This window comes from Etheostoma spectabile, chromosome 2, assembly GCF_008692095.1.
Source record: "Etheostoma spectabile isolate EspeVRDwgs_2016 chromosome 2, UIUC_Espe_1.0, whole genome shotgun sequence".
Lineage (NCBI taxonomy): Eukaryota > Metazoa > Chordata > Actinopteri > Perciformes > Percidae > Etheostoma > Etheostoma spectabile.
This window is the reverse complement of record NC_045734.1, coordinates 10328195-10341974: the sequence shown is the minus strand read 5'-3', so window position 1 is coordinate 10341974 and position 13780 is coordinate 10328195. Positions and strand designations below refer to the sequence as shown.

Below are 13780 nucleotides of genomic sequence, written 5' to 3'. Positions count from 1 at the left end.
GATGTTTACCTTTAAAAGCATTTTTTAAACAAAGTGTAAAATAAGCTGTTTTTGAATTATATCATTTTGTAGACTGAATTGGGTGCCATTATGTGCCCACACACACATAAGGTGCTGCATCACACAATTCAAGAGAAAAGACAGCAAAGGCTTTACATCATGGGAAATTCTTTGCCAAAGCCACAAAAGCTCTGTGTGGTAACATCTGCTCTGACTCTTCCTCCCCTCCACCCTCCTCTCTGCCTTGCTGTCAGACCGCAGACACAGAGAGAGAAATGAATCTGTGTTAATGAAGTAGAACAAAATAAGTAGGATAGTGCTTGACTTCTATAACCATCCTAACGTGCGATCCTATTGTGCAACTGAAGTCCCTTTCAGGTGCAGGCATGGGTAAAAAATGCTCATGTGCGGCCGCCTAGGCTCTGTGCAGGCTGAGACATCTATGAGGTGTTGACACATGGATCCTAACAGAGCCCAACTGACATGCACTGACATTTGAATCCAGGCATGACTATAATTGTGAGCTCTGGTACAGTGCAGGAGAGAGATACTGTCTCTATCAGGCACAGGGTGAGTCATTCGGTGCGTGAGTCATACAAAGAAATTCTGATCCATGTTGCCGATTGGCTCAGTTGGTCGAGCAGGCGCACATATGTGGAGGTTTATTCATCGACGAAGAGGGTCCAAGGTTTGAGTCCGACCTGTGACGGTTTCCTGCACGTCTTCCCCTTCACTCTCTCATATCTGAGCTGTCTTGTCCATTTAAGGTAGAAATGCCCAAAGAAATAATCTTCAAAAAAAATAAAAATCCTGATCCACAACTGACTAAGAAAGTAGGGAAATAGACATGGATAATTTTATTTGCTACTGATAAATTAATAGACCAATTCTATAAATAAAGTGTATTCTTATTATGTGGTTTGAGATATTTTCTTCCTCAGATCTTTTCCTCAGCGTTAAAATCACAACTGTCAACTCAAATTATTTTTCCCGTGATAATTAGTTTGAGTTGACAAGTGCTGATTGGAGTGTTGTTGGCTGACTGGTGAGGCTGGTCTGCCTCTTTTGCAGCAGTTTAAATAGATATAAAAATGTTTACTTGATGGGTGTGGACTGCAGGCAGTGTTTGCTATATTGTGTTCTCAACTGTCTGGTGTCGGCATGAGAAGGACTTCTGTTTACATGGATTTTGTGGCTAAAAACCACAGAGTTTTCCATTTTTAATTTTCTTTAGATATGAAGGACTTTTTTCCCAGGATAACCTGTTATTCAAACAAAATGGTCTATCCTAGTACCATGCAGTGACTAAGCATAAGTGTATTTTCAAATTTTGGAGTACTTTTTTGTCTTTTCCAGAAAACTGCCTAACCCAGCTTTAAGGTGTGAATGAATGTGGTACTGCTTGTCAGTATAATGTCAGTCGAGGACCATCAATAACTTTGAACCTTGATGCCAATTTGTGATCAAGAAGAACAAGTTTGTACGGCGTGTCACCTGACCTTACTAGAAGGCAACATTTTTTTATAGCTGATCCAAATGGCAACACTAATTATTTCCTTGAAGGCATTCATAGTGTTGCACTTGGTTCTGCACATGAAAAGTTACAGAAGTAGTTGTGTGAAGATTGTCATAAGGGAGCTTCTTACTTTCTCACCTCCACACACCTGGCCAATTACAGCGAGAAGTGATTGTGAATGTCAGATTGTCATTTTAGTAAAGGTACTGAAATTGTCTGAAGCAGCCACACACAATTCAGAAATGAAAACTCCCACAACAGGGTTTCAGGCACAACGGGCCAGTGGTTTTGCTAGAGATAGAGCTCCATTGGAAGCACGCCTATTTTCTAACTCAAACCATCTGTCCTCTCCATCAAAAAGTGCACTTTGTATACTGTTCTTCAAAACTGTTGTACAGTAAATGCATGAACATTACTCTGTACTCCTCACTTCACTGCATAAATCCTTCAGTTACTCAAAGTGCTATCCTGACATCCCATACCAGGCAGTTTCACATCAGTTCACACCCTAAACTAACTACTACTAAAACTACTAAAAAGAGAAAACATTTTGTGAATGCAACATTGAAATATCGCCTTTTAAGTTGATGTGCCAAATAGTTAACACACAGTTAGTTGTCTACAAATGAAGCAGACATAGAGCAACTTTATCATTTGGAGTCATGTTTGTGTCTACGTAGCAAATGTAAGGCCAACATTCCTTCTGTTTTTAGCTCTGTCTTTAGATTACCAACTCCAGAGGGATATATCTGTCTTTTTATTTTTCAATATTTTAATTAGAGGTGCTGATCTTTTGTTGACTGTGTGTGTGTGTGTGTGTGTGTGTGTGTGTGTGTGACTCAGTCAGGCCACTGTGAAGCAAGTGAGAGTTTCTTGTTTGCATTTGCAGCTGCAGGGACTTGGTGAGGATGCAAAATCCTGACGGTTGACTTGCTCCAAACCCGGGCCAGTTTACATAACTGAAACACTGCACTGCCCAGGGAGCCTGCCGTTAAATCTGTATCTGTGTGTGTGTGTATATGTGTGTGTGTGTGTGTGTGTGTGTGTGTGTGTGTTTAGAGGAATAAAAAAGTGGCTAAGAACAAGTATTAAGAAGATTTGAATGAATGTAAAGGGGTCACTCGTACTGATGAACCTACAGATATTTATCACCTGAATCTGCAGCTCCCCTCGGCTTTAAGGAGCTTTATGGTGACTTTTAGCTTATTGAGTCCTGCCAATTTCTATATATAAGCCTTTACTTGATAAATTAAAAGTAATATCTGAATGTGTGAGGTAAGAAGTTTCACCTATTTTTGGAAAATTGCTGGAAGTGATGTTCCTGGTTTTCGTATAAGTCCTAGAATCATCCACCACCTGTATACATGGCAGTCATCATATGGTTAAATTCAAGTGTTCAAATTCAAATGTCTAATTTGTTTGTCTTTGTTTGGAGAGAGTCGTTTCTCTCTGGCACAACCAAAAGTATATGTGAGACACAAAGTGAAGGGCTCTTGATTTGCCTTGGCTGCAGCCCTGCTATCCTGTGCAGCTGTCCCAGCCTCGAGCCATCATATGAGTCTCCACGCTGCGCTGTGACGGACAGGTGGAGGCCTCTCATGGCGGCATTAATGCATGGCTCCAGGGCCCTTAGCTGCAAAGGCCATAACGGATACTCAGTGATGCCCAACCCAAGTATACTTCAAAAAGAAGACTCAGTTTGTATGTATGCTGACTTGCTGCATGTACAAAGGGTAAACAAAATTCATGAACAAAAACTGACTTTAACTTTAAGGAACATAAATCTCCATTTTAAGTACTGCAACAAAAGTGAGTTATATTAACACATTCATACTCATGCATCCAATTTGTTTCTTTCTTTTTCGGGACTGATGTACCTGTAAATGTGGAAGCTGAAGCTGAAAACAGCTTTCTGCTGCATCCTGCACCGATTCTGATGAGAGGGGTGAGAGGAAACAGTAATGTTTTCGGGCCTGAAAACCAAAACAATGTCTAATGCTGTAGAGCTGAAGGCATGCAACTGCACATTTGAATGATAATTCCCTGAGGGTTTTTCACTAGAGGTGTCATTTGTGCCATTGTTTACCAGAAATATTGAATAAATGTAAATGTGCTGTATTTATGTAGCGCTTTTCCAGTCTTAACAACTGCTCAAACATTCACCATTCATACACTGTGGCCGGGGCTGCCGTACAAGGTGCCACCTGCTCATCAGATAAACATTCACACTCCGATGCGCAGCACCGGGGGCAACTTGGGGTTCAGTGTCTTGCCCAAGGACACTTCGACAATGGCTGCAGGGGCAGGGATCAAACCACCAACCTTCCGATTGGCAGGCAACCGCTCTACCACTGAGCCACAGCCGCCCCGAATACAGCAGCTTAAAAAAACAAACAAGCAATCAAAGAAATAGATGAGATTTGTATTAATTTTCACTTAGTCAAAATATTGTTTTTGAAAAGAGTGAAAGTTTGTTTCCTTTCTGAACAAGAACTATCCTTTCAATTGACACAACACGAATAATTTGGCATGAACTGTGAATCATAATTCTCTGAAGCACATCAACACATTATAAAACGTTCTTGATCACAAATGTTGACAGTAGAATCACCTTTCAGCAGCATAATTCATACTTTTAATCCACCAGCACGAACACTGAGATAAAAGGCTCATGAACAAATATTAACAGTAAATGCTGTGCGAGTGCCAGATCGTGATGCATAAGCAAACTATGGCAGCTATGAGCCTGAGCTCCAGTAACACCAAGTACCTGAGAAATTACTCACCACTAATTGTCTGTAGCCCTAAATCATAAGAAGCTGACTTAAGGAAAGGGTGAGGTCCACAGCAAACTACACTGCATGTCCATCATATCTGTCAGCAGTTGACATGAAGAAACAACACAGGCAAACACATTATTACATTCATTTGGATAAGAGTGCATTAATTTAATGCAATGTTCCCTGTGTTTACATTGGGTCTTAAAACCATAAATATACTGTTTAAAAACTGTGAAATGTGTATTGACTGTGCATGCAATACATGCACTTAATTGGAATAAACCATAAGCTGCCTTTGAAACAAGTTATCCTCATCTCTACATGTTGCAGTTTATACTGCATGCACATTTTGTACTGTGTGTAGTATAACTGCACTTTCTACTGTCTACTTTGATTTAAAGTTTTATAGTATTTTTGTGGTTTTAATGGTACCCTGTAGCATAATTTCCTTTTGAAGGGCAATAAAGATCTGCACACAAATAGAGGGGCAAAAAACAATTTTTTTTTTTTCTATCAACTACAGATGTAATTTCTGTGTTAAATAATGGTAAATATAAAAGCATCCTCATAAACTTTTTCTTTCAACATTTTTAAGGGTAATTATTTATTTAAGTGATTTTGGTAATATTTAAATAATACAAGCACATTGAAAACCTACACTCCCATTCGTACGTTTTTACATGTCAGCCTAGTATTAAAAAAAAAAAGATTCTTTATTTTCATCTTCATATTTAAGAAGCTGAAAGTCACAAATAGTTGGTAGTTTTGCTTAATACATGACTATTATCAATAGGATTATCAATAGATTTTTTTTCTTCCAAACTTCCTTATTAATTGATCAACTAATAATAATGACATATCAGCATTAATGTATATGTAACAGGAAGGCAATCCAAGCACTCCAAAATATAGGAAATAATAATAACAACAATCAAAGAAATATTAAAAAGCCTGTATTGTAGAGGCTAAATCATAAAAAGACCAACATGTTTTGACCACTATAGGTGTTCATCAGGAAAATATGTTGGCTTTAATGATTTAGCCCCTACAATAAAGGCTTTTCAATATTTCCTTCATTGTTGTTATTATTCTTTCCTATATTTTGGAGTGCCTTTCTGTTTAGCACGTTTCTTTCCCCGTTTTCCAAGAGACATTTTTAATCTACGGTTCAATATGCAGAGTAGCCAGTCATCGCTTTTTCCAATAATGTACATATATTTACATTTAGACCGTAAATTCTCACAATGAAAATTATATCCACTGTGATCCAGCATGTGTATCTGCTTCTCCTTACACTGACAAAGGTGTCAAGTAGCTTTGCATGCCCTATGCACGCAAACAAGTGCACAAAGCGTTCTACAGTATATACATGTACAACCTTTGACAAATCCTAGTGCACTCATAGATTACTATTATCCACAGCATTTGTGATATGATGTATGGTACTCAAGCTGTGACAACAGATTGAGAAAAACAGTTTGTCACCGTGCACAAAAAGAGAAGTACATGCTGGGTTTATCTGAATACATTTCTAATAATAGGATGTTAATTAATCACAGACTAAGTTAATATATCTAAACATATTCTAAATGTAAATAACTCTACATCCTCAGCTAAACATAGTGACTTAGTCCAACCCCTGTTTAAGATATCCCATCCTAATCATTGCATAATTCTGTAACTGTGACTTTCCAATGAGTCTCGCTCATTATGCTGAAATAATCTAATCATAATAAATAATAAATAAATAAACAATTCTTGTCTCAATGATGTCTGGATCCTTTTGTTTTCCATTAAAAATCCTAGAAGGCATTCATAGTGTAGTAGTTGTGTGAAGATTGTCATAAGGGAGCTTCTTACTTTCTCACCTCCACACACCTGGCCAATCACAGTGAGTGATTGTGAATGTCAGATTGTCATTTTAGTAAAGGTACTGAAATTGTCTGAAGCAGCCACACACAATTCAGAAATGAAAACTCCCACAACAGGGTTTCAGGCACAACGGGCCAGTGGTTTTGCTAGAGATAGAGCTCCATTGGAAGTACGCCTATTTTCTAACTCAAACCATCTGTCATCTCCCTCTAGAATTGTAAATTTTGTTTCTCAAAACTGTTGTAAAGCAAATGCATGGACATCACTCTGTACTCCTCACTTTGCTTCACTGCATAAATCCTTCAGTTACTCAAAGTACTATCCTGAAACCCCATTCCAGGCAGTTTCCCACCAGTTCACACACCAAACTAACTACTACTAAAAAAAATTAATTTTAGAAGCCCAATCTTGGAATGACAAGACAGTTTTTTTTTTCACAAGTATAATTGCAATGTTGAATAGAAACTAACAGGTATGTGGACTCTCATGTTAACCCATCACGAACCCCAGGCCATCATATAATGGCGTTTTTCCATTAATGGTACCTGCTCGACCCGCCTTGACTCGGCTCGACCGTGGTGCCCCGTCCTCCTATTTCCATTGCAGAATGGTACCGCCTCTGCAATGAGGTAAGAGGGTGCAGGTCCAGCCGAGAGCCACAGGACTAAACCTTTCATCAGGCTGTTTGTCTGAGCAAACCCATGCTCTCTCACAACACTCCTGCTCTGACACATGCCCGCAGTGCTAACCCAGCCTAGTGATGAGCGGTGGGAGTGTGCTGCCATGTTTTCCCCTCTGTTTGTTTAAAAGATTAAGGTTGTGAACCCTAGCCCTGTGGAGTCTCTGGACTTTATACCACCAAAGCAGCTCAGAGTGTCAGCATTGTCTCTGTCACTGCTGCCGGTGAAACTTAATAGTGTTTAAAGTCATCTTAAAAAGCCAAGCTTACACAGATTAGAATATCCAAGAATGGGTTTGGTCATTTAAAATCGGATCTGTGTGCAGCAATTTCTGACTTTTATGACACTGACTTTAACAAATGCCCAGCACATATTACCACTAATGCCCTAAAGACATTCATCATCATTCCCCTATTTTCAGTAAACAATTTTCATGTTGAGAGTTGGTTATTCCTGTCTCTCAAGTTGCGTCCAGGAATTATGATGATGGCCTATATTTTGCATGCTGAAATCACAGACGGCCTTTGTCTGGAAAACATTTACATCTCTTAACACAGCTGGCTTGTCCAACCACTGGCACAAAACAAACAAGGAAGCAAGGTAGAAAAACAACACGTAGGTTAAGTTACCACTAAATAGGTCTTTTAGTGTTAAACGTCAAAACAACATGGACCATTTTGGACTTTTTAAAGTAAACTGTGGTCGGCTTTAAAGGGAAATTTGAATATCAAGAGGAAACAATGTTTGTTTTGACAGTTCTGGTCTACAAAACTAAAACAGGCCTAAAATAGAAGAAATCTGGAACCTGCAAGTAAATACATCAAATGTAGTCAAAGGTACACATTGACCACTCTTTGTTTGTTTATTTTTTTAACAACAGTTTACACTTTTTCAAATCTAATTAGAAATTAACATTCTGATTAGGACACTAGATATTTTTGCCATTTCAGGACATCAGACATTTATTACAGCTACATTTTTCATAAGTAAAAACTCTTAAAATAGAAAACTCCACCACAAAGTACGCCAACTTTGTTGAATGTGAACAATAGACCCTTATAGAGCTGTGGTATGTCAAGAGCATGTGATGCTTAGGGGGGTGTGGCCCTTCAGGTGCTCTGCGTAGGTAATACACTCTTTAGGTGACTCATTCTTACACACACTCCTTAAACACCATGCGTTCTAACAACTCAACTCTTCAACTTCACCTGACATCAAACTGTGGGAAATAAGCACCGCATTTATTGAAACAGGATCGTTTGGAAAAAGCTAATTACTTCCACTGAATTTAAAGAGCTGCTGGATATGGACTTCAAGACAGTGAGTTGTTTGGAACAAATGTGATCTTTCTAGCAGGATTGTGTGCTGGGTTGATCTCTTGTTTTGAGTTCCACTGACCAGACTTTCCTCAGACACAGGGTACTTCATCTAAACTTTGAATTTGCTTGAATTTGTTTAGAATCTGTCTTTAAGGGACATTTCTGAACTGTTCATGACAATGCCTGTGGTCAAGGTGGAGAAAGACTCTCCAGCAGACAACACCTTGTCTGCCTCCAACCCTCCACTGCAGACAGAGGAGCAGTCCAGAGGTCGGAGAAGGAAGAGACCTCTCCAGCGAGGGAAACCTCCTTACAGCTACATTGCACTCATTTCCATGGCTATCGCCAACTCCCCTGACCGCAAGCTGACTTTGGGGGGCATCTACAAATTTATCACAGAACGCTTCCCCTTCTACAGAGACAATTCAAAGAAATGGCAGAACTCCATCCGCCATAACTTGACTCTTAATGACTGCTTTATCAAGATCCCCCGAGAGCCGGGGCGGCCAGGGAAGGGCAACTACTGGGCCTTAGACCCAAATGCAGAGGACATGTTTGAGAGTGGCAGCTTCCTGAGGCGCAGGAAGAGGTTTAAGCGCTGTGACTTGAGCACTTACACCTCATATGTCCATGAGACACCAGTTTTCTCTCCTGTCCAGATTGCCAGATCAGCCGCATATACCAACTCAGTCTACAACAACATGACAGTCAGTCCGGCCTACGGGCAGCAGCTGCACTCCGCCTATTATCCCTCTTCATCTCCTCCCGGGTTTGGACCTGGGCAGACCCGCATGTTCAGCATCAATAACCTCATAGGACACCAGACTCCAGCAAGCATGCTGGGAGGTCAAGGGCCAGAGGTGATGCAGCAGCCCGGGCGGAGCTTCAGTCCTGAGGGGCTCCCAAACGGATCCAGTCCCTGCAGCCTGGGAGCCCAGGCTTTCCAGAGTCAACCATGTGGAGGGGCCGTATCATCACGCTCCTCTACGCATCCCGGGTTCACCTACTCCGGGCCACACGGCCACCCACACCATCATACACATCAGGGCTCGTATGGACAGGGCCACACCCAAGGGTATGCAGCAACCGGACGCCTCCATTCCTCAGCCCACGGGTCTGTGGAGTCCATGGACCATTACGGAAGGGTCTCCCCAGTGCAGTTGGGCTCTTTCTCCCAGTATAACAGTGCTGCAAGTCCTATCACCAACACTGGGGGTTACCTGAGACATCCAACGTACCCAGGGAATATGGACAGGTTTGTGTCTGCTATCTGAGCTACTGAGAATCTAGTTCCGAGCATCTAACTACCTTGTTGCCACAGAATCAGAGACTTGAGACAGCAGACATTTCTGCGCACAAATGTTTTTTTTTCTTTTTTAATGACGTTTTTCAAGGACAAAACTGAACAGACTGATTAAAAAACGTCTTCTGACACAACTGTGATTTACCACATTAACCCATTTTAAAAATTTACTTTGACATACTGTAAACTAGGCCTATCCACAGCATGTGAGTATGTGTGGTTGCCAGCTTCGTTTTTTTTACATGAATTTAATGTGTAAGTTTAATATGTACATTACTGGTGAGTTTAAATGACAGGCTTTGAAATATTAGTATAAATTATTGTGCTTCATGGTCATAGGCTTTGCAATGCATGGCTTGTATGAAGAATGTCAGCTTTAGTACATTTGCATGTATTTAGTTGCCAAATGAAAATGCATATTAGGTGGCCTTTTTGGAAATAAACAATTATATAGCACTTTGGTTCTTCCAGAATAAACTGTTTAAATTATTGACGTATTAGAATTTAAGAATTGGGCCAAAATATCACACAAGAATTGTTATTTTATTAAGTACAAGGGGGTAAACTTAGTTTGCCACATTTTGAATTTATACAAGTAAAATTTGTAATAGTTTTCAACATTAATATATTACAAAAGAACAAGGACAAACAGATCGCAAAATTTGCCTACAGGAACAAAAGAAAAATGCCCTCAGACATCTTTTTCTTTTGTGCTTGGGTGCTTTACTGTTTCAGCTCAGCTGGTTTGAAGTGTTGTCTGGAGCCACAGTATTATCAGTCACCATGACCGGCCTCAATTATCATGTGCAGACATCAACACAGCACTTAGACAGACAGACACAGCTAATCTACCATACAGATCCCCTAATCAAGAAAATGAAATGACTTGAAACTCGATATTTCAGCCTATAGAGTTAAGTAGCACAATGCTTTTATCTCAACACGAGAAACCTCCCTTACAAAAGTCTGCATATCTGACAAGATTAGACTCGTAACGTAACGCTTATTATAGTGAAGACACTTGATTTTCCAATCAGAAAAGCTTTGACAGGTATAACCTTTTTCCCGTAGTATCCGTACTTGAAAGGGTCCTAGTTTTTCTTGAGTGCCACTAAACCCTAAAATCTATGTGGATTAAATGAGAATAGCAGTAATCAGCAAGTGTCAAATTATAATTTCAAAAAGGACAATGATTTAATTATTTTAAGACCTGCACTCAAAATAAAAGTGACAGGGGGGATATGCAACAATTTGTTTGATACACCTTGGGTTATGGTAGCCTGTAATGAAAAATAAATTAAACTATTACTGATGATTGCTAAACGTTTTGAGGAAGGAAGTTTAATATACATAATACAATATAAAGATACTGTTTAAAGACAGCGGGCAGACAGAACACATCTTCTTAATGAAGTTGTGTATTGACCAAACCAAATGTGAGAACCTTAAAAAGGGTTCATGTACCATTACAACTACTTTTACATTTTTCTTTGAACAAAGCATCATCTGATGGCTTTAACTTAATACTAGGCAAAGATATTAAATCTATATATTAATCACCTGCTTTGGTAAAGAAATACTTAAAATTAAAACAAAGAGTGTAAAACTAGACATAAAAAAAAGAAAGGAAAAAAAAGTATAATCTGAAAACATTTGTAAAATTTGTTGTCCACCTTGGGGTAGCAACCGTTTTTAGGAAATTGTACGTAAACCAAACTACGTCTATGTGCATAAGGCGGTCACAATTTTAGTCGATAATTGTCATACAAAAAAATTGTGATTAGTGATTTGTCTATTTGTTCATTTTATGTCACACAACAGTGCTGTTTTGTTTGGTTTAGCAAAAAGACCTTAACCCATGGTGTTCAAAAGACAAAGACAATCCATAAGGTTAAAATTGTTTTTAATTCATGCTAAAAATATTAACACAAGGAAATAACTGACAAATACAATGAATACAGGTGACAAGGACAAACACATTAGCCAATGTATTCCATAAGCTGTTCCAGTTGTTCACAATTCTTTACAACCACAGGCAAAGACAGCAGAGTCTACATGAAGAAAAAGAAGACAATTACCTCCAATATCCATACATACAGTATTTACACTCTTGACAGAAGGCAAAAAAAACAAGATGAACCTCACCTCTCTGACTTTATTAATGACTTTGTTTAACATCTGAAGCTCATTCTCACTTTTCTGCTGGTTGGTCTGGTGGATCATTTGCTGTGAGAAGATAACATTGTGAACCACCGGATTACATCCTCAATTACACCACACTTCTTTTACTACATATAAAAAGGACGAACGGATGCTTTATGTCTACGACAGTATATCAAGCCGATACTTACATGTCTTTTTGCTCTATCAAGGAGTTTAACTCTGGCCTGCTCCCCCTCCTGAAGACACAACTTCAGTCTTTCAACCTACAGATAGACAATCACAGAGACCTGTTAGAGAAATGTTTGCTCAACTATAACCTAAAACATATCATAACTACACTGTATCTGGCAATTTTCACACCAAAAAAATAAAAAGGATCATACCTCTCTCAATAACTGAATCTTCTCTTCCATGAAATGTGCCGGATTAGCTGACTGGCTACCAGCTTGGCTTCCAGCTTTCCTCAACTCCTCCCGCAGGAATTGACACTCCACCTTTGACTGCTGGAGAGAACGGCGAAGCTCAACCACCTCCTTCCGCAATTCCTGTGAAAAAATTAAAATTACATTTAACCAACTGTGTGTGTGTGTATATATATATATAGATAGATAGATAGATAGATAGATAGATAGATAGAGAGATTGTGCCTTACGTTACTGTCGGCCTTGTGTTTAATTAGAGTTTCCTGGGTCTCTTGTATTTCTGCCATCAACTTTGTCACAGTTTTCTCATCCTGTGTAGGGAGAATTTTTTCAAAGATTGTTCTCAGTGCGTCTTCAGGTCAAGATAATTTCCATCAGTGGGCGCTCTTTTGTAACCCATTTTGAATTTTGTTAGGCATCATAGATTAAGTTAACACTGTACAGTAGTTCTGACCTGAGCTTTCTGCTGCAGTGCCTGATTTCCCTTCTCAAACAAGCTGTTCAGACGGCTGAGTTGATGTTTAAGTTCAAACACCTCCGCCTTGTGTCTGTCGTCTGCAGCCTGCTGCTCCACCTGCAGGACAGAGCTGGAAAATGCATTAGATAATGTTGGAAAACAAAGACCACATACACACAACCTTATAATTTTTCAAGCTTTTCTGAAAAACTTTTCCTCAAATTGACACAATGTTTTTAAATATGAAGGGAACACTTAAAATCCATTCGTCTAGGAATTCTTTATATTAACAATTATTGTCACCTCTTCCGTGTTCCAGATCTCAATACCAAACCTCACAAAAGGCCAAAGTGAGCTGACATTAGACTTGGACACTAACTAAAATTGGTTAAAAAGTAACAACAGTACAGTCTTTACATGACACTTATGAGCTTGAATGACTTGTTCCCAATTCAATGAACAAAGATATTGGAGATTTTTGTTTAATACCATTTAACATTTTATTAACTTAGCATTTATTCATTAAATAAAAAAAATAAAATATAAAAACTTTAATTTGCTTTGCGTTTGGTGTGAACACAGCATTTCATCTCCACACCACATACACATTTTACTGCCCTTACATGGTGTTGTGCAGCTCCTCCAGCTGAGCATCTTTACGCTGTCGCAGCAGTTTCAGGGTGCTGATAAGTTCTGTGACGGTGCTTCCCAGGCCAACGAACAGCTCTGCCATGCTGCTTTGATCGTCTTCTTCAGGCTCAAACGCCACTGTACTGAAATTCTTTTTAGGGGTGATGGCAATGCGTGTGAAGGCACTCGTCTCGCTGAACAAAGTTTCACGCAGTGGCTCGGGCGTGTCTGACGGGCCTAAAGAGACAGGGCCTTAACTCATTAGATGACACTGAATCCTTCTCTGAACTGCGTTTGAGGCATGTAATTAGATGTACATGTGCTCTTTTTACTACGGTCCATGTAACTAAGATGCCATCTCTGCAAATCAAAAACTGCTTCAAGATTACTCTGAGATGTGTTAATTCAATATACAAAGGGCACTTTCAGCCATACATTATCCACAGCCCAGCTTATTATCAGAGAGGAAAATAGGATATTGCAACAGCAGATGATGTGGACACAACAAGTATAATAGAGTATTGAAGAAAATGCCATTTACAGCATGGCAACACATTGTCACCGCCAAGGTTTTAAAAGAGAAACATTCTTAGTTATTTTGGAAAACTCCCTCTTAACCTTCCTTCATAGGATGAGGT

At 39.4% G+C, this 13780-nt stretch overlaps 2 protein-coding genes across 2 annotated transcripts in view; one reads left to right on the top strand and one right to left on the bottom strand.

The window, feature by feature from the left end:
- Positions 1-7986: 7986 nt before the first annotated feature.
- Positions 7987-11410, top strand: foxe1 (forkhead box E1). Its single transcript, XM_032544245.1, has one exon. The coding sequence runs from the start codon at positions 8341-8343 to the stop codon at positions 9439-9441; it is 1101 nt and encodes a 366-aa protein (XP_032400136.1). The 5' UTR covers positions 7987-8340; the 3' UTR covers positions 9442-11410.
- spag5 (sperm associated antigen 5) overlaps positions 11254-13780 on the bottom strand; it is an 11283-nt gene continuing 8756 nt past the window's right edge. Inside the window, exons 19-25 of the mRNA XM_032544233.1 lie at positions 13136-13379; positions 12510-12642; positions 12286-12366; positions 12017-12178; positions 11822-11896; positions 11616-11696; positions 11254-11521 (exon numbers count right to left, since the gene is read on the bottom strand). Coding sequence (XP_032400124.1) covers positions 11450-11521; positions 11616-11696; positions 11822-11896; positions 12017-12178; positions 12286-12366; positions 12510-12642; positions 13136-13379 — 848 coding nt within the window. The 3' untranslated portion in view covers positions 11254-11449. The remainder of the gene's footprint in view (positions 11522-11615; positions 11697-11821; positions 11897-12016; positions 12179-12285; positions 12367-12509; positions 12643-13135; positions 13380-13780) is intronic.